General features: G+C 34.8%; 1 protein-coding gene across 6 annotated transcripts; it reads right to left on the bottom strand.

Annotated features, from left to right (window-relative positions):
- Nucleotides 1-3,885: 3,885 nt before the first annotated feature.
- On the bottom strand, nt 3,886-19,858 carry LOC107951865 (DNA-(apurinic or apyrimidinic site) endonuclease, chloroplastic). Of its 6 annotated transcripts, none has more exons than XM_016887028.2 (13): nt 19,664-19,858; nt 19,398-19,581; nt 19,112-19,176; nt 18,949-19,028; nt 18,542-18,778; nt 18,062-18,387; nt 17,179-17,289; nt 16,405-16,542; nt 16,248-16,295; nt 5,323-5,403; nt 4,618-4,777; nt 4,165-4,327; nt 3,886-4,015 (listed from the first exon to the last, which is right to left on the bottom strand). In XM_016887028.2, the coding sequence occupies exons 1-12, from the start codon at nt 19,711-19,713 to the stop codon at nt 4,206-4,208; spliced, it is 1,602 nt and encodes a 533-aa protein (XP_016742517.1). In that variant the 5' UTR covers nt 19,714-19,858; the 3' UTR covers nt 3,886-4,015; nt 4,165-4,205. The 6 variants fall into 6 exon arrangements, with proteins under 6 accessions (XP_016742517.1, XP_040942580.1, XP_040942573.1 ...); XM_041086646.1 differs by having other exon boundaries at nt 4,627-4,777; XM_041086639.1 differs by having other exon boundaries at nt 3,886-4,327.
- Nucleotides 19,859-21,977: the final 2,119 nt, after the last annotated feature.

Below are 21,977 nucleotides of genomic sequence, written 5' to 3'. Positions count from 1 at the left end.
CCAATCCATAGTCACATCATGAAACCATATATATATATACATAAACACAAATGGTCTAATGCCATACTCCACTTCTACGAGCCATTTTCGCATGGCTGTACACACATACATCACAAAAAGTACTTGAAAAAAACAACAAAGGGTAGTCCTATACATGCCATATCCAGAGTTCAACTAAAAGAGTACCAAAAGGGCTTTGATAGTGTGGATGACTTCGACTTCGATGATCCCGAATCCGATAGCTAACGAACAAAATCTATAAAACAGAGAGCCAAAGCAACGGGGTAAGCATTTTAAAGCTTAGTAAGTTTCAAGTAATGAAATCGGCTTTGACTAAAGTATTACATTCACATAGCTAAATGAATCACTTTATTAATACACATTCTCATAATCATACTTACTTCGCACTTCATCAACATATACACACACAAGGTATCAACCTATCTAAAAGCCGAAAGTTCGTTAGTCGATTGAACGAATACTATTTAAAACGAATCGACTTTTCCGATGCACATGCAAACATACCTTATGTTTGGGTTTTTCGAGCGTATTAATTGAATTTATTACAGCACAAAACGCTCACCTTCAAACCCAAGTTTCTTCGGAATTTAGCCGGATATAACCACACGCACAATTGCCTTCGGGTCTTAACCCGGGTATAGCAACTCGCACAAATGCCTTCAGGTCTTAGCCCGGATATATCAACTCGCACAAATGCCTTCAGGTCTTAGCCCGGATAAAATCACTAGCATAAATGCCTTCGGGACTTAGCCCGGATAAAATCACTAGCATAAATGCCTTCGGGACTTAGCCCGGATATCATTCAAATGCTCATGCACACATATATCAATAATCAGGACACATCCATATTTCATTTTCGTTACTAAGGCTCAAACACAAAACATTTATTAAACCTTTCCAATTTCGGCTCAATAGCCGCACACAAAGAGCATGATTTCAATTGGCTTTATAACATAGTCTCTATGCACATTCGGCTATCCGTCATAGTATGACTAATCATCTCAATATAATTCAAGTAGGGTCATTACTCGAAGACTTACCTCGGATGTTGTCGAACAGTTTCGACGGCTATTTGATCACTTTTTCCTTCCCCTTATCCAACTTTGGTCCTCTAAGCTCTTGAGCTTAATTCAAACAGATAGAGCTTATTTAATAATTTATCAATTTAACTATTCGATTAAATACATTTATATTATACAATTAGGTGCGAATAATTTTATTGACTAGTTATTCAAGCATTATACATGTGCTCTACTCATGCACCACCGAATAATAGGACTAGCTTAATACCTTGCATTTTCGAATTCATATACATCATTTAGTTCCTCATAACATACATTTTGTCCCTAACCAACACAAGAGCCCAAAGCATCACTTACAATGCCGAATTCCAATTAAGTCTACCATCATAGCATTATCATATTTATGCACTTGGTAAGTTGCGTTTGAACACATTCGGCACTAGGTGTCCAAACCAATGTTCCTCGAACACTAAACCCAATTTATAACCAACTCAAAACTCCTTAACAACAAGCATTTAATAACAATGTACTTAACCAATTCCTTAAACATGCATTCGGCAATTACACCAAGACCATCTTAACTCGTTTCTCATCTTGCTAACAAAAACATAGTAAAGCGAATCTTCATACACAATGGTTATCAATTCATCCATTCACTAGGGACATGACCTAATGTTCAATAACAACCCCTCCTTTACCAAGTACACATTCGGCCTTGGTACATAATAAGGTAGCCGATTTCTTTCCCTTTAGCACCCATTGCTCACATATGATTATTTGTATAGTTCAAACACTCATCTATCTTTGCTCATCTAAATTTAACATGGAACAACAAAATTCACCATTGTCAAATACCATAGCCGAAAGCCCTAGTCCATAACACAAATCAAAATTTCTACATGGGTTACAAAAGTAGTTTGATATCTTACTCAAGATTAACCAAAATTTCATGAACTAATATAAACTTCTTACCTTGCTATTAGCCTAGGATGACCGAATGCCTCCCTCCCTACTTCCTCTTCACAATCGGCCAAGAAGAACAAAATGAGAAAGACTTTTTGTTCTTTTTTTTTTTCGGTCATGCATGAGAATGATGAACACATTTTTTTTCTTTGTTTTCTTCCTTCAATTTCTTATTAGTTTATTGCCCATGCTTCTTATTTTATTTTTCCATTAACACAACATGTTTCATGACATGTTTTGCCCATCATCCCTTGTCATGGCCGGCCACTAGTACTTAAATGGGGGGAAATTGACATGCAAGTCCACCCCTTTGATTACATGCACTATTAGGCCACTTGCATTTGCCTAGCACATTTCTAAATTTTCTCACATAAGTCCTATCAACTAAATTCACATGCAATTAACTAAATCGAAGCTTAAAACTTTCACACATTTATATTCACATATTTTAGGCAATAATTATCACATTCAAATAATTTGGTGACTCGGTCTAGCGGTCCTGAGATCGCTTTCCGACTAGGGTCACTTTAAGGCTGTCATAGTACTTATCTATTTTTTGTTGGATTTCACTTCCTTTGTTTCCTACTTCTTCCTTTCACTTTTTTGCCACTTTCTTTCCTTTATCTAGAACACTTTCATCACCTTCCATCTCTTTCTCTTCATGAAATAACATAAACACAATCAAAACTCTTATCAATAATCACCCCCTTATTTCTACTTCAATGAAACATAGAATCCACAAGAGAACACTTAAATTCTTACCTTGTCACCTTGTTGCTCACACTTTCTCAACTTTCTCACTTCCACCGTAAATTCATGAATTCTATCATGAAAACTAAGCTCGTTCTAATGTTGGAAACATGATTTCACCTAAAAATTCACTTGGAAATCAAAAGTGTTTGGGTGAACATGAAATTTAAAAAAAAACACCAAATTGAAGAGAAGTGAAAGTTTTCTGTTCCTTTCTTATTCTTAGACGAATGATGTATGAATGGAAGAAAACTCTACACCATTCTTCAATTATTTTCCTAATAATAAATTTAATTATAATGATTTTAATTCAATGGTTGAAATTTAATCTCGCTTTTCCACCACTATTCAATGGTCATAATTTTGTCAAAATTTCATAATTTTAAAATTAATATTAAATATATTTAATTTAATATTTAAAATTAATTGTCACTTTTTCAAGTAAATTAAATAGTATATTTTTTGTTATTTCGCAAAAAATGTGATCATTATGCTTTCTATTATCTTTGATATTCGCGTTTAAGTCATTTCTCTCTTTTAATAAAATTTTAACTTTAGTTCTACTTTTCCACTATTCAATTCAATCCAACATCTATAGGTTTTACAATTTGACCCCTTCATTTTTTTTCCACTTTACAATTTAGTTTGTAACCCAAACTAATATACCATAATATATCACTTACTTCAACTTTCTCCGATATTCAATAACCTCTTCTATCACTTATATCCAGTCAAGAAATCTAATACACATATTCTCAATATAGTACCACTTACATAATAATTTTTAAGGGCGTTACACTCAATCTCGTTACACATCCAAGTCCATAAAACACGACCCTACAAATATGCTTGTAATCAAAATTATGTTAAAGATACTGTTTATGTATAAAGTAAAAATTATAGGTATAAAGTCAAGACTGAACATTTAATTGAAATTAAAATAAAGCGTTAAATTTAATGACTTCATTATTTTAATCGCGAAAAAGGTTATTTCTATATTCTCCACTAGCCGTAAGCCTAGCAAGGAACGCTGAGGTATTGTCTAAATTGAGTGCAATTATGCCCTTCAACTCCATGCAAACCCATGAATAAATGGGGACCGTAAGTGAGAAAATTGCAACAAGAATTGTGGCAGCAAAATATATTTTTTCATTACCATATCCATACATTGTAACAAGAAAATCTCATATAAGTTCTAATGGCTTTTGAGTTTCCACCCTCGCCCAAGATTTTGGGCACCAACCTCTGCAAAGATCACCCTTCAATAAATACAAAAAAAAAAAAACACATCAGCATAAGATACGATCAATTTCAGCAGAGTTGGTAGCTCAGCAGCTATTTTTGTATCGAACTTTCTAGCAAGCAGGGTTTTGGAAGAGAAAATGTTGCGCTTGTCTCATCAACATACCGGCTGGCCAATTGATCCCCACTGTTGGTGGGTCAGACACACTAGAGCTTGAGTACAAGTCCAATAGGGCAGTGATCACTACCAATGACATCAGGAAGAATGAATGAATCATGAACATCATCAGCTATGGCTTCTGAGACAAGGAAGTAGTCAAGCCTCCATCCTGTTCCAAGAAACAATATTTTAACTGAGTAGGAATGATGGAAGCTGATCACTAGTGACGGTTCCATTTATCCCCCTAAAAGATCTTTGTAATATCTAGCCGCAACTTCAAAACAAAATTCACCCACTCTAGCACAACATAAATAAATACTGGATGACCATTTTGAGGTAGAAGACATATATTCAAGCCAAAAATACTTGAAATGACTTCATATACTTGAAAAAAATTACATAAAGATGATCATACAAATGGAGGATAAAAGAATATGAAGGTAATATAGGATGTCTCACCTTTATTACCTTTGCGTGCACCATGCCGATAACCCCAGTAAGTATACCCAACAACATCTGGATTCTGCTTTCTAAAGGTGTCAACAAAGCCCCTGGATAAGAAATTTGTGCTAAAAGACTGCCTTTCTTCAATTGTAAACCCAGCACTCCTTCTGTTTCCCTATGTTTAAAATTTTAAACTATTACGACATTTCAATGAAATAAAATAGCTGCAGCTCTAATTTGCATAGGCATAGCAAGTATCGTGATACAGGTTATAGATGTAGCTGAATTCAGCATATTTCAGAAACTCTGAATCCTGATGATGCATTTAGCCTTCTTATACTGTTGTGATCACCAATAGCAAGCAGTTTATAGATTGAACTCTGCTATACTGCATTGTTTTGCCTCTCAGAAATGAAAGTCTTACTAATTTAATGCGTAAGAGATGTCTTGTCCCAGCTTTGATATTTCTGGGTTAGGATAACTCTCAATTAAATGTAAAATCAAGGAAAAGAGACAAGTCCATTGTCCCTGGATAAGGGGCATCAAATCAACCTTATTAATCAACAATGGCTCTGTAGTCATAAGACAGAAGGAACTTGTAATGTTAATTAATCAAAGATTGCTATGTGGTTGCTTAAAATATTTCTGCTTACATTGGTTAAGCTACTAGACAAATGAAATACTGATATCATGAAAACATCAAAATCTTGATTGACTTACAGCCGGATTATAAATGTCTATCTCTTCATGCGCACAATTCAAATCCCCTGTCAAAATAACTGGCTTTGACTTTTCCAGTTCCTACATCATATAAGCGAAGCAGCCGAAGTGTCAAACCTCCAAACAAGGAAAACGTCAAAAAAAAAATTCAAAAACAAAGTTGGTTCAATTAAGAAAGAATTGACAGAAGCTCTTAAAAGATATTACAAATTACAATAGCTACAAAACAGTAATAAGGAGCTGTCCTATTACATAGTCTTTTTTATATAGAACAAACAAGAGGGACTGAATTGGCAAGGACAAAGATAAGGCAAAGAGAGAATGGAGTTTCGAGAGAAATCACAGGGAAATAAAGGCAAATTGAGAAGAGGAATAATAGTGAGAATGGATTAAGTCTCAGCAGTTAATCTGATATTAAAGTAGGCACTTAACCACTACACTAAAAAGGCAAATTTGTTTAATATAATGTCCTAAAATACCTAGAGAATTAACACAATTAAATAAATTGGACCCATTTATGCTCCAAAACATCATCCTTCCCTGAATATGCATACTTAAAAGCCACAAAAATGATTTAGCATTTAGCTAAAGATCAAGCTCGAAAAGGGTGATAGGATAACAACAAATGAACAAAGTGAAGTACTTTTATTATCTATTGGGATTTTGATTCAAATTTAGATTCGATTACAATTTTGTTGGTGTTTGATTTGTTTGCTGACACTACACTTCCCTCAGAGTTGACCTCTGTAGCAGCTGTGGTCAATACTATTTTCGAATTAGGTCTCAAATTCTGCCAAGGAGTCCTTCATAGGCCTGTAGCTTGGGATAGTTCGCATTTTCATAGACTTCATCAAGTTTTTGCATCTACACATCTACTTAGATTGGATCTGATAACCCTGCAGTAAACAAACTAATTTGTTGATCCAGCGCCATAGAATCTGCACAGGCTAACAGTTCGTGAAATTGACAAAGATAATCTTCCATTGCTCCTGTTTGATTCAATTTCACTAATTCCCCCAAAGGGTTCCCACAGCGGTGGTCCAATCCAGGGTACAATATTTTTTGAATGCCTCTCATGGAAGATTAGGCTTTTTCTGCTCCATTTGACAATATCATAATCGTGTCCTTCCTATCAGGTGAAAAGTAACTAACCCCAATTTGTTTGATTCGGCTATCTTCTAATTCAAAAACAACTTCTCACATTGGTGCAACCAAATTAAGGGGTCTTCTGTCCCATCAAAAGTCAAGAAGTCCAACTTCATCTATCGTAGAGCCACACCAGATCCTGCCGTTGTCTCTGATCGGTTTTCCTGTTTCTTTAGCTAACTCTTGCTTTTGTCAATATTGATGTTATTGCTGTCAACCCTTTTTCCCTTATCAATTTATCTCATTTGTAGCATGGACTTATCGGTTTTCGACTCTATTCTTGCTTTAAATAACTCCACCTCTTCTCAAGTAATGGAATCGCCTATTGTTTCTAGCTTTGAAGCCATGTTACGACCCCAACTAATGAATGACATATGATGAACAATGACATATGATGAACAAGCAGAACTCCTTGAATGGGAATTTGTTGGCCATTGACAATTGACAGACTTGTTAATCAAGGCTGATCTGATTTCTTAAGGCTAAAGTATTGAGATTTTATTTATTCTATTTATTGTGAAGATTGTATTTCCTTTAAGTAGTTCAACATAGTTGTATATATATATCCATGTAAATAGTTAAGTTAATAGACAAGGAAAAGGAATTTTTATTTTCAACATGTTATCAAGAGCTTGAGAATCAATATTTAGGAGCCTATCTTTTTCAAAATTCCCAAACCTTAGAAAATTCAATTTTGTACTCTTCTTCTTCTGACCAATTTTTTTTCATTGCCCCTTTCAATAGAGTTGTAGTCCAGTCTCCGGTGAAACCTCAAAATCCGGTGTCCAAACTCCCTGCGAGTGGCCCTCACACGCCACCCATACCTTCGGCATTTTTGCCCACACGCCAGCGCGTGCAGCCCACCTCCGTCGACTTTGATTTTTTGGCCACCACTATTGGTTTTGTTGGTGTTTCTTTGATATCCCTTGCAGTTATTGGCTCTAGTGATACTGTTTTTAAGAGAAAAAAATGGCCGACACAAAAAAAGTTATTTATGATAACCCCCCGTTACAAATCAATCCAATAAAACTTGATGGGCACAATTATCTTGCATTGTCACGATCGTGCTTATTGTTTATCAAAGCGAGAGGACTATAGGGGTATATTACTAGTGATTCGAAAAAACCCGATGTTAATGATTCCACTTACCATCACTGGGACTCTGATAACTCTCTTGTTATGTCTGGGCTTATCAACCCTATGCAGCCCCAGATTTTCAGAACATACCTGTTAATTGACTCTGCAGAAAAAATATGGCATGCAACTGCCCTCACCTACTCACAATTTGGGAATGATGCTCAGATTTTGAAATCCACAATAAAATTTACAACACTAAGCAAGGTGAGATGTCAATTTCTCAGTAGTTTTCTTAACTGAGCAGTTTATCACAGGAGCTACATTATTACCAAGACTTGCACGCCAATTGTACTGGAGAAGCAGTAAAGTTTCAAAAGCTTTTAGAAAAAGAGAGGGTTTACGACTTTTTGGTCTGGTTAAACACTGAATATGATAAAATTTGAGTTCAAGTTCTCAGAAAAATTCCTTTTCCTTCTCTTAAGGAAGCATACTACAATGTCCAACAAGAAGAAAGCAAAAGAGGTGTTATGCTTTATACAACACCAACTGAGAAGGCTGGGTTGATCGCTAGTGGCTTTCAAGAGCCAAAGAAAGGTGGTAACCTTGATAATCTGTTGTGTGATTATTATGGGAAGCCACGGGACACTAAGGGCAACTGCTGGAAATTACATGGTTGACCCACCAAATGCCGTGGAGGAAAACAAAATAAGTCAAATCAGGGTCGAGCAAACTTGTCTGAGACTACATAGTCATCTACAGAAACTGCATCCACTGGAACATTTTCTTTGGATGAAATTCGACACCTCAGATGTCTTCTGTCCCAACTTAACTCTTCCTCGAATCCAAAATCCAATTTTGTCAAGTCAGGTAATGCCTTTAACGCTTACAGCAATATTAACTCATGGATTATTGATTCTGGTGCAAATAGACACATGACAGGTTCCTCTAAAAGTTTATAAGTTACTCCCCAAGTCAAACAAAAGATAGTGTCAGGATAGCCGATGGGTTTTTTACTCCTGTAACCGGATCAAGTTTTGTCAATTGTACACCCAATATTAAACTATCCTCTATCCTACATGTTCCTCGTTTTTCAGTTAACCTTTTATCTATTAGTGCTATCACAAATACCTTAAACTGCAAAATTGAATTTTTCTCTAATCATTGTGTATTCTAGGACCTTCAAACAGGGAGGAAGATTGGCAGTGGTAAATTGCATGATGGCTTATATATGTTGTAGGGTAGTAGTGGTTCTGTTCAAGCATTTTTTTGGAGGTAATAAGATTAGTAATCAAGAAATAATGCAGTGGCATAGGCGATTAGAATACCATCATTTTTTGTTATGGAAAAGTTATATCTTAGTTTATTTTCAAAGACTTGGTTTGATTCGTTACTTTGTGAAGCTTGTGAGTTTACTGAACAAACTAAAAATTATTATCCTTTGAGAAATAATAGAAGTAATACTCTTTTTATGACTATTTATTTAGATGTTTGGGGACTAACTCGACATGTCTCTTTATCTGATAATCAATGGTTTGTTATTTTTATTGATTACTGCACTAGGACGACTTAGGTGTATTTGCTAAAATAAAATAAAAATGATGTGTTTACATGCTTTCAATTTTTTCATAAAATGGTGTGTACTAAATTTGATTTTAGAAATGACAATGTTACAAAGTACAATTTTGATACCTATTTGGGGTCTTATGTGATAATTCATTAGACAAATTATCCCGATACTAGTGTACAAAATGGGGTCGCTGAAAGGAAAAATAGACATTTTCTAGAAGTCGTTAGATCTCTTCTGTTTACCATGAACCTTAATAAACCATTCTGGGGGGACGCAATTCTTGTAGCGGCCTATCTTATTAATAAAATGCCACTCAAAACCCTTAATTTCAAGAGTCCCATAGAAACTTTAAAAGGACACAATACTTATATTATTCCTCCAAGGGTATTTGGATGTGTTATGTCAATGATCGAAAAGCATGCAAATTAGATCCACGAGCCCTTAAATGTGTGTTCATTGGATATTCTCCAACACAAAAAGGATACAAGTGTTATCATCCTCCTTCACGACGAACTTTCGTTAATATGGATGTTACATTTAGAGAAATTGAGCCCTATTATGGTACAACTCAATCATCTCTTCAGGGGGAGGTCAATGAGAGAGAAGAAGTGATACCTGGCACAGTAACTATTGAAAAACTTATTTTAGACAACACCATTGTTCAAGAGGTAGCGCTACTATTCAAGGGGAGACTACTGTTCAAAAGAAGATTATTGGGCATTTGGACAAACCAGATTTAAAGAAGTATTTGAGAAAGATGAATAGAAAAAGCCATCATGCAACCAATTATGTGCCAAGAATCTTTCTCTTCTAGTGAGTTACGCTTACTTTCCTATCATTACAATGATTTAGATAAGCTTATTTCCTAACGAAAAGGTGTTAGATCCTGTACTAGACACTCTATTTCTAACTTTATCTCTTATAACTCATTGTCCCCTCCCTATAGAGTCTTTGTATTGTTTTTTTCTTCTGTGTCTATTCTACAGGATTGACGTGAAGCATTTGAAGATACCAAGTGAAAAGAAGTCATGGTTGAAGAAATGAAAGCACTGGCAAAAAATGAGACTTGGGAGCTGGTAACTCCTCTAGCAGACAAGAACTTGGTGGGTTGCAAATGGGTGTTAACTGTGAAACACAAGTCTGATGTTTCGATTAAAAGGTTCAAAACCAAATTGGTTGCTAAAGTCTTCACTCAAACTTATGGAATGGACTATCAAGAGACGTTTGCCCCTGTTTCCAAAATGAACACCATCAAAATTTTGTTTTCTTGTGTAGCCAACCTCGACTAGAACCTACAACAGTTTAATGTAAAAAATGCATTCCTACATGGAGACCTAGAAGAGAAAGTGTTTATGGAGATTCCTCATAGATTTAATAATACAAAAACACAAGGGAAAGTATGCAGATTGAAGAAAGCCTTGTATGGACTAAACAATCTCCCAAAGCATTGTTTAATAGATTCCGCAAAGTTATGGTCACTTTTGGTTATCAATAGAGCAATGCTAATCATACCCTTTTTATGAAACATCACAAGGGTAAGGTCACTCTCCTTATTATATATGTTGATGACAAGAGACGATGAGAAAAAATGACTCGACTGAAACCGTGTTTGGCTCAAGAATTTGAAATCAAAGATCTAGAAAAGTTACAATATTTCCTGGGAATTAAAGTTGCCAGATCAAAGAAAGGAATTTTCATCTCTCAGACAAAATACATCCTAATCTCTTGACTGAGACAAGTATGATGTAATGCAAGCTTGCAAAATCACCTATAGAAAGCAATCATAAGTTGCAAGCTGGAATAGGGAGTCAGTAGACACTAGACCTGACATAGCATATGCACTCAGTTTGGTAAGTCAATTTATGCATGATCCTCAAGAGTTTTATCTGTAGGCTGTCATTCGCATTCTACACTATCTGAAGTCTGCTTTAGGAAAAAGTCTCCTTTTTTTCTAAACATGGTCACCTACAGATAAATGCTTTTACAAATGCAGATTGGGTTGGATCTTTGGATGATAGGAGATCTACATCTAGATATTACACACTTGTGGGAGGAAACTTAGTCACTTGGAGAAGCAAGACGCAAAATGTGGATGCTCAATTAACTTCTACAGCAGAATACAGAGCTATGGCTCAAGGTGTTTGCGAGCTAGTATGGTTACTGAAAGTTGTGGAGGAATTAAAGTTGCCGAATAAAGGAAAACTTTCCTTATATCGCGACAAAAAGGCCGCCATCAACATAGCCCAAAACCCAATAAAACATGATCGAAAAAACGCATAGAAATTGATCGACATTTCATTAAAGAAAAGTTGACAATCGACATCCTAGTTAAGTCATGTAGCCTCAGATGAGCAATTAGTTGATGTGTTCACTAAAAGACTCAACAGAACTTATCACAAGTCGGTCTACAAGTTAGGCATGTGTGATATCTATGCACCAACTGGAAGGGAAGTGTTAACCATTGACTATCGACAGACTTATTAATTAAGGCTATCTAATTTCTTAAGGCTAAAGTATTGAGATTTTATTTATTCTATTTATTGTGAAGATTGTATTTCCTTAAGTAGTTCAACATAGTATATATATCCATGTAAATAGTTAAGTTAATGGACAAGGAAAAAGAATTTCTATTTCCAACAAAATTCCATACCTTAAACTTGTTAGAGGGAAAATTAAATCTCATAGGAATTACTTAATCTGATATATCTTATTCACTTTTCAATTTGCCTCTGTCACATATTCTTAGAGATTAGGGGTTAACATTAGGATTTTATTTTGTTTTCTTTCTTTATTTACACTATATACACTAGTTATAAATAAGCCAACTCTAGAGATGAAATATATGTAATATTTCATCAATCTATTCTTGTCTTCGTATCCGTTAACATGGTATAAGACCTCTTAGCTCGATTTAGTGAGTTCGAGTTTTTTGTTTTGAACACAAACCGTTAGGGTATTTTTTGGGTTATTTTTCCAAAGTGATCTTTCGAGTACATTGTCAACACAAGGATGTGCACCAACAACTCGACAACCAAATTGCAGATTTCGATGTACAGGAGGTCCATGCGTGAGTATCACGTGCTACCAAAATATCCAAGTACTCTCTTCATGTACTAGCACATGGGGTAGTGTTAGGCCACCAACTTTTGCCTTCAACGTCAACTTCTTGATTCGATTATATCCTAGTGGACGGGTGTTCGAATGGTTTAAGGTTCGTGGGTTGTTTGTTGATTTTTTTTTTTAGTTTTGGTACTGTTTAACACTATTTCAATATTGTTGAGGCATTGCTTTCCTTTTGTAGGTTTCACGGGTATTGTTCGTGGGTCTTTCCTTTTGTAAGTTTCACTGCCTTTTTTCATATCATGAGTCCCTTTGCTTCATTTGCAGATTCAGGTAAATTTAATACATGTTTTATTTCCTCTTCATCCAAATGGGTAATCGATTTTGGAGCTACAGATCATATGATAGGTAATCCCAACCTTTTTACTTTTCAATCACTAAATTCACCTTTTCTTGTCACTTTTGATTATGGATCCACTTATAAAGTTGTTAATTCTAGAACTATTAATCGAACTTCATTTATCATCATCGATTTTAAATTTACCTAACCTCGCCTTTAATTTAATCTTTTTCAATGAACTTACCCATGACCAAAATTGCTACATCTCGTTTTTTTCCCGATTATATTTTACAAGATCTTGTGACAAAGCACACTATTGATAAAGTATATGCATTTGATGGTTTTTATATTTTCGACTTGTGGGTTCCTCGATCTGTGGCCTATCCTACTATTCTCTCTTTGATCGAAGCAAATTGTCAATTGGGACATCCTTCTTTTTCTTTGTTGAAGAAGATGGGTGCACAATTTCAAGATCTACCTTTGTTAAAATGTGAAACATATCAATTTGCGAAGTACCGACAAAGCCCCTTGAGATTGAGATCTAACAAACAAGCTATTTCTACTTTTGAGTTAGTACACTCGGTTGCTTAGGGACCATTTTTAGTAGAATCCAAACCTAAATTTCGATATTTTGTTACGTTTGTAAATGATTATTCTCAAATGAAATGGACATATTTTATGAAAAAACGATCAAAGGTGGTCTTACTTTCGTGCTTTTTGTATCGGTAGAACTCAATTTGGTGTGGCTATCTAGATTTTGCGCAGCAGTAAAGCAAAAGAATACTTTTCCAAGTCTTACGAAGCCTTTATAACCCAAAATGAGATTTTTCAACAATCCTCTTTTGTTGACATGCCATCTCAACATGTAGTTGAACGGAAAAACAGACATCTCTTTGAGATAATTGTATCTATTTTATTTCAAATGGAAGTTCCTAAACAATTTTGGGTTGATGTTGTTTCGAAGGCCTGTTTTTTGATCAATCACATGCCTTCTTTTGTACTTGATGGTAATAACCCATACAATTTTCTATCTCCATCCAAACCATTATTTCCGATAGAATCAAGAATATTTAGGTACACCTTTTTTGTTCGAGATGTTCTACCTCATGTTACTAAGTTGGATCCAAAATCCTTAAATGTGCATTTTTGGGGTATTCTCGCCTTCAAAAGGGATATAGATGTTACACTCCAGATCTTAACAAATATTTGGTGTTTATCAATGTTGCATTTCAAATCTTTCGAAACAAGGGGAGGAAGATGATTGGTTAATTTGCACTGTCACTACTTCTCCAACTCCTACTCCGACAAGGCCATTGATTACTTAAGTTCATTTGTCTCCTTGCTCTTTATTTGCATCCCTAGATTTTGTTTCTATTCCTAAGATAATTCGAGAGGCTTTGAATCATCTTGATTGGCATGATGCGATGTTGGAGAAAATACATGCATTAGATGAAAATGGTACTTGGAACCTAGTGAATTTGTCTATTGGTAAACAGGTTGCTGGGTGCAAATGGGTAATCACCATTAAGGTAATTCCAAATGGCTCAGTGCCTAAACTTAAAGCTAGATTAGTTGCTAAAAGGATATGCTTAGATTTATAGGGTGAATTCTTCAGATCCTTCCTCTCCAATGGCAAAACTCACCTTTGTTCGTCTATTTATCTCACCTGTTGCTTTTCATAATCGGCCTTTACACCAATTAGATTTCAAGAATGCTTTCTTCATGGGTTTGTTGCTTAGCGGCAGTATAGAAAGGTCTGTCATCTTAAGAAGTCCCTTTATGGACTGAAACAAAGTCCTCGTGCCTAGTTTGGAAAGTTCAATGAGGTAGTTCAACAGTTTGGGATTGAAGAAAAGTAGTTGTGATCATTCAATATTTTATAAATGATCTAAGGCTGGAGTTATTTTTCTTGTAGTATACGTTGTTATTGCTATTACAATAGATGATGTAGGGATCTCTTCTCTAATGTCTTTCTTGCATACCAGGTTTCACACGAAAGACTTGGGTCAATTGAAGTATTTTTTTGAGAAGCAAGAAATGAATTTTTCTGTCTCAGAGAAAGTATGTTTTTAATCTATTGGCAGAAACTAAAAAGTTGACAACTAAACCATGTAGTACTCCAATGGTTCCTAATGGTGCATCTTACAAAGGATAAAGGTGATTTCTTTGATGACCCTAAGAGGTAAAGGAGGATAGCTAGGAAATTAAATTATCTCACTTAACTCACTCGAGTGTTGCATTTGTTGTGAGTATTGTTAGGCAGTTTATGTCCGCACCCACAATCAAACATTGGGCAACCTTGGGGCAGATCTTATGTTACTTGAAAGGAGCTCCTGGACATTGGATCTAAGATACATCAATCATGGGCATACCCGTATTGAGTGTTTTGCAAATGCTGATAAGGACGGATCTAAGATAGAAGGTCTAGTACTGGATACTGTGTTTTTGTTGGTGGAAACTTAGTATAATGGAGGAGCAAGAAGCAGAATGTTGTATCTCGGTCTAGTGCAAAATTAGAATATAGGACTGGCACAATCCACGTGTAAAAATGATGTGGATACGACATTTATTAACTAAAATTAGGTTGGTGTATTCGTCACCAGCAAAGCTCTTTTGCGATATCAAATAGCTCTTCATATCGCCTCAAATCAAATTTTTAATGAAAGAACCAAACACATCGATGTTGATTGTCACTTTATGTGGTAGAAAATTTTAGACAATTCAATCTCCACGAGTTATGTGAAAACAAGAGAACTTATTGATTTGTTTACAAACGCACTAAATGAGAATCAGATTGACTATTTATGTAACAAGCTCAGTATGATCAATATCTATACTCAAGGTTGAGGGGGTGTTATAAATTATTAAGGATTAGGGCTAACATCAGGATCTTATTTTATTCTCTTCCCTTATTTACACACTATATAAACTTGTATAGACTAACTCTAGAGATGAAATATATGTAACTTTTCATCAGTCTATTCTTCTCTTGTTTTCATTATCTGTTAACAACCTATTAAATAGAGATTACATAGTTTAATAGAAATACTTGCTAAGGAAATAATCCTACTAAGGAAAGACTACTTAAAAAAAGCAAGAAATACTTATAATTAAAATGATTAATACTTTACTAATAAAATAATGATAAAATTGATCCCTAACAACATAAATTTACCAACACCATCAAGCATCATTTGTTGTTGTCTTTCGTGAATCCTACGACGCACATAAGTTTTTCCAACAAATGCATCTGCAACAACTCCTTAACTATTTTAATGTAGGCAACTCGCTTAAGACTTCCACAACCATAGGAAAAATATGAATTGAAATAAGGGCAAAGACGCTTTCTTTGAATCTAATTTTTTTGCTACTCATTCAATGACTCGATTCTAGACCCAAGACCATTACACCACCACTATCACAAAGGGAGAAAGGGACATGACCCGAACACCTTGAGCAAAGAAATACATGCATACGCTAAGTTCAAAGCCAAATGCTCGGGTGCTCAATTTCCTTGAATCAAAACATGAATATCAAATGTATCCTAGGAATTCAAAAGACAATTTGTGCCCAATCTGAATAACAAGTCAAAAGGGTATATAGGAAGAAGCAAGACCAAGGGATTCATTAAACTTGCCAGGAGCACAAGTTGGATAACAAAAATTAATTAAACGAGTCAAAGAAAAACAAAGGGGGGAGGGGGTAAATTAAATAAGGAAATGTAAGCATTCTTACTTTTATGTAATTACCAAGAGATGGATCCCATTCTGTAATCCTATATGCCTGGAATAGCAATAAAATCCTTTAGTAAAAAAGTTGAAAAAAATCAATGAAAGAAATGAAAACTTCAAGAATGTTGGCAAGTAACATAAGAAAGGTTTAAGCCGTTTACCAGCCTTCTCAAGCCATCACCAGAATTAGGAACATAGACACTTAATAAATAAAAAGAATCGAACTCTGCTGTCACAACCCGTCCTTCACTATCATGATCTGATATGCCTAGGCCATATCTGACTGCAAGTGGCTTTATCTGTCAGAAAACTGCTAATTTTTAACAGTAAATTAATAAATAAGAAGGAAATGAAAACATCAAACTCGATAGTTGATACTTGAATTTCGAAAGGTCAATCTCCTAACAACTTTACAGTAGTCATGGAATCAAGAAAACAGACAACAATGCCAGCAACCAGTGAAAGCATAAGATTGAAATGAATCCCATTGATTAAGACTTGCTAAGTGGATAAAAATTAAGTATGATCGCTCTTCACTTATCACATAGTTTTCTGTATCATGTTTCAAAGTCCCATTTCATCATTAGAATTTGAAGGGTAGCTATAAACAAAAATTTTGATATTGTGTTCTTTAAAAAAGTAATCTGCTAATTCCATTCACAGTATTTCAAAATTTTAACGTACAAGATAATCATTTTCAAACTTAAGGGATATATTACAAAACAAAGAAACTAGCAAATAAGAGTATTACTTTAACAGATATAAAATCCAAGTGAAGCTAAGATAAGAACAAACCTCATTGACAAAAAAACAGTGAATGCTAGGTTCTAATGTAAAACAATATCGGTATATATAAAGGTGACATAATTTCTATCCATATGTGAAAAATATTCTAAGGACCGCATCTAAGATAAACCATTCTAAATCAGACATACCCGAGATATTATTGCTGTTCCAGAATAACCAAGTCTTGTATTGCTGCAAGTCCAAAAGCTGTTCTCGTATCCTTCTATAAGAGACTGTTTGATTGACTCAACATCCTTCTCCTGTTCCAAGTTTAAAACATGCACTAAGCATACCAAGAAATTTAACAAGTCTTTTGCTCAAATTTCTATGTTAAAAGTAAAATAAATAATCTAACGAGGATACACAATTTCATAGTCAATTAAGCAATATTTAATGGCTAAATCAATGGGCAGAATTTTCTCTCGGAAAGAAATAAAAGAAATAAAATGTTCTCCCACTTATCTTGGAAGCTAGTGCATCCAAGACTAAATTAATCTTTCTCAACTCATAATCATGGGAACACTCAGAGAAGAAAGTTAGTACTACCTAGATTGGGTTAATGTAAAAATTAGAGAGAAAAAGAATATCTTGAATATTTGGTTGAGAAGGAAGATTACTCATTCAAAGTTTTTAATGCTTTTTAACCAATTAAAATTAGGAGTCACATTGCAACTTGACTCCAATGCATAGGAAAACAAGTCCTAGGTGTCAAATAGAATCAACAGGCAAGAAAATGCCCACAGGCCATGGCTTAAGTGAAGGAAAAAAAATTTGATATCAAACATGACAACCATAAATGAATAACGTCTATCAAAGGAAGAATATCTTAGCAACCGCTTTATAATTTAGACACTATTGCTGTAACTATGTTTGAACATAGCAATAAAAGATGTAAGTGGTGAATCAAGTGCTACAGTAAAATATCCAGTTATAAAATATGCAAAAATCATGGTAACAAAGAGACTTTCTAAAAAAACTACTGATATTATATTGAAATTTTCTTAGCTACAGGTGATAAATTTATATACTTACCTGAAGCTTAGTTTCTTGCAAACACAATACATCAAAGTTTTCCTGTTTGGCAAGTTCCATAGCAGAGAATCCCTCTAGTTTCAGCAATGCTCTAAGCCCATTGACATTCCACGAAAGAATCTTGACAAACTTTGTATTCTCTATAGGAAGTGAACGTCTCATGGTTCTAGGATTATATGCTATCCACCCTTTTTGAGGCTTCTTATGGGCCAAAATAGTCCATGATTCACTTTGATTTACAGGAAGAGTAACTCTATTTTTGGCACTAACATATTTGCTATCAACATCTGAAGATGCTTTCTTCTTTGTCAGAGAAGTCATCCTACCTAACCAAATCAAGGTTCAAACACAATAACCCATCCTTCTAGTCAAATTAAATACACAACTAAAACAAATTAAAGAGAGAAAGAAGGAATAGTTTCATAAATCACAACAACAGTATTAAGCACTACTGCTACATATGTCTATTTTCTGTAGTACCTGAAGCACAAGCAGATTTCTTCTGCTCAGTGGCGACAATTTTAGCATTAACATCAACCGTTTTGCCCTTAATTTGCAACTGTTTTACAGTTCTCCTGCTCTGTTGAACCTCGGAAACCTTAGAAAAACTGTTAGCATCCTGAACTTGGTCCTCTACTGATTTTGTCTCCATCATCATAGATATTCTTTTATCAGAATTGGAGGGATCTTGTTTATCTGCTAAAAGAGAACTTTCACCTGCACCGGTAAAGAATTTCTAAGATAAGGAAAGAAAGCTTGAAAAAGCGGCTAGTTATTTTAACATTAAAAAATATTGATTTTTTAATGCATGATCTTGGCACCTTCCATCTGAAGATTTGAAAATTGAAATAAATATCAAATTTTAATTTCCATAGAAAATTGCATACCATCTATTTCCTTGGCCAAATAAGACTGTAAAGCAGATACAAGCTCACGTTTCAAACCTTTGGGAGGGATCCCAGCAGTCCTATCAATTAGAAGTAGTTACAACAACCTTCAATAAAAGCAAATATGGATTTATATGTTACACCCTTGAAATTTGTTCTTTACCTCAATGCCGTTCTGAGTTGTTGAATCGTCATTGCCTTGATTTTGCTTGGATCATCCTTGATATCCTGCAACTCAACCAAATTTATATTTATCCTCTTTAATTACCGTAAAAAACATAAAATTAGTACCTTTTAACTCAAAATATGACATCCTATTAATCCATTAGAGCACCCATTTATCCTTTTGACTAGTTTATCTTCATTATGCGTACTAATTTAGTTTTCTAACCCCTTAAAACCCACATATAAAACTAAGATTTTTTTTATATAAAATTAAAAGAAGAAACCTTGAGAATAGGGTTATCAGAAATGGTGTAGTTGTCGTTGTCTATTGCATCTCTGAGCTTTTTATCAATGTTTTGGTCAGCAATAGAGGATGGATTCGAAAAGCTTCTTCTCTTAGACCCCATTACTTTGCCTCTTAAAGGAGCCAATCTTCCAATACCCAATTTCCTAGGGTCCACCGGAAAGCTACAACTCGTTCTGTCAGTTTGGGGAAAAAAAAGAAACAAAAGAAAAACAAAATACGGAAATTAATTAAAGAAAAAAAAACCTTGAAAGATTTATGAAAGTTCTAAAACCTAGTTGCAATGCTTGGTTCATCTATGGAACCCAATTTCAGAGGATGGGAGCTGTAGGGTAGGTTAAGCAGGCAAGAAGCGCAGGATAGCAGTTAAACCAAAATGAGCTTTTTGCACTTTATTGCTCCTCCAAAACATGCAGCAAAAGTTTCGACAGTTTCACCCATTTCCTATTTTATTTATGAAAATGTTTTATTTATTATTTATCAGAATGGGATAAAAATATAAAAATGCAAATAGGTAAAAGCATTTTAAGGAGAAATTTAGTAAAAGTGGACACACTTTAGCTCATGTTTTTTTTATGGGATTAAGACTATTTGTATGTTTAATACCTAGGGTTTAGGGTTTAGGGTTTAGGGTTTAGGATTTAGGAATTTATTAAAATAATTTAAGAATTTATTTGTTTAGGGTTTAGAGTTTAAGATTTATGTTTAGTGATTTTAAAAAATAAATTAAGGTTTAATTTTTTTTTAAATTAATTAAATTAGGGTTTAAAGTTTTTAAGAAAATTAATTAAATTAGAGTTTAAGGGTTTTTAAAAATAATTTTGTGTTTAGATTTTAGAGTTTTTGTAAAAGGATTTAGGGTTGAGTCTCTAAAAAATTATATTGACAAGATGGATTTTTTTAAGTAGTTTCTGAAAAATAATTTTGAGAAGACAGTTCTGAAAAAATAGTGACAAAAATGCTTCAAGCAGATGCATTGTTAGCAAAAATACTAAAAAAAGCTCCCAGTTGGACACTCTTTTTCTACAGTAGTTCTTAAAAAAATAATTTTGAGAAGACGGTTTTGAAAAAATAATGATAAAAACGCTTCAAGCAGGATGCACTGTCAGCAAAAATACTGAAAGAAGCTCCCACTTATACGCTCTTTTTCTACAGTAGTTCTTGAAAAAATAATTTTGAGAAGACAGTTCCCAAAAAATAATGTCAAAAACGCTTCAAGCAGGATGCATTGTCAGCAAAAGTACTGAAAAAAGCTCTCACTTGGATGCTCTTTTTCTACAGTAGTTCCTAAAAAATAATTTTGAGAAGACAGTTCTGAAAGAATAGTGTCAAAAATACTTCAAACAGGATGCACTGTCAGCAAAAGTACTGAAAAAAACTCTCACGTGGACGCTCTTTTTCTACAGTAGTTCCTGCTTGGCCTTATGTTATAAATAAGTCAAATTTCATTCTCATGTTGCATAAGTAACAATAAGAAAAATTAGAGAAGTTCAGAAGAATAGAAATTGAAGATAAGTGAACGTATTTGTGTTGTTATTTACTATGATAATGAGGTCCATGACACCGAGAACGGCGTTGTTTTTTATCGAAGAACGCAACGCTACTGGTTTTTAACCAAAACAGATTTGACAGAACTTCGTAAAAGAATTAGACATAAAATCTTCGAGATAATGGCAACAAGAGTTTAATTCATTAAGTATCAATTTTGTGCTTCGGTTTATCTCGTGATATATGACTCATTTGATATCAAATGTGGTCGTAGCTTGGAGGTGATGGTACAGACTCATCTCGCTAGTGGATCACCCTATCTTAAGTTATATATACAATTTTCATCGCCAAATGAAGCACTTGCAACTTCAACATCTACTGCTATTCGAGAGGAATACATGACCCCCCCTGACACTCAGTTAGTGGGAGGCAGAGCACGGAAGCGCTCGTGTTTAGTGGCAGTATAGAATACACAACCCCTGCACGACACTCTATTAGTGGATGGGACATACACCTGAGTGGGTCGATGTTAGATGCTACGTATTGGGGAATGACATCAACTTCTAGTGGTTGGCAATCCACATCTAATTGGGGATGTTACGAAACGTCCACAAGAAGAGATGATGTACTCCCTACGATGTCCACCGGCAGAGGACCTCGTACGTTGTAGATGATAGTGGGTTGGATGATGAGTCTGATATGGACCCACCTCGAGAGCCAGACCACGATGGTACAAAAGTTGTATTATTTTCTGAATTGGAGCCTGTTCCAACCGAACCTAAAGAAGGTGAAGGGGGTTCAGATTAAAAAGAAGAAGATTCACAATTCACGGCATACTTGCCTCCAACCTACATGTATAATGTTGATCTATCGGTAGATGATGCGTTGGAGTTTCCAGATCTACCACACAAAAGGCGTGACCATGCAAGTTCGTCGTTGAATTTGGGTGAATTAGAAGTTGCTAAGGAGTTTTTTAGTAAGAATAGTTTTCTCAGTGCATTGAAACAATATAGCATCATGAACGGGGTTAACTACCACGTGGTTAAATCCAAATCCGAGAAGTTCTAGGCCA

Source organism: Gossypium hirsutum, chromosome A02, assembly GCF_007990345.1.
Source record: "Gossypium hirsutum isolate 1008001.06 chromosome A02, Gossypium_hirsutum_v2.1, whole genome shotgun sequence".
Lineage (NCBI taxonomy): Eukaryota > Viridiplantae > Streptophyta > Magnoliopsida > Malvales > Malvaceae > Gossypium > Gossypium hirsutum.
This window is presented reverse-complemented; position numbering and strand designations above follow the sequence as displayed.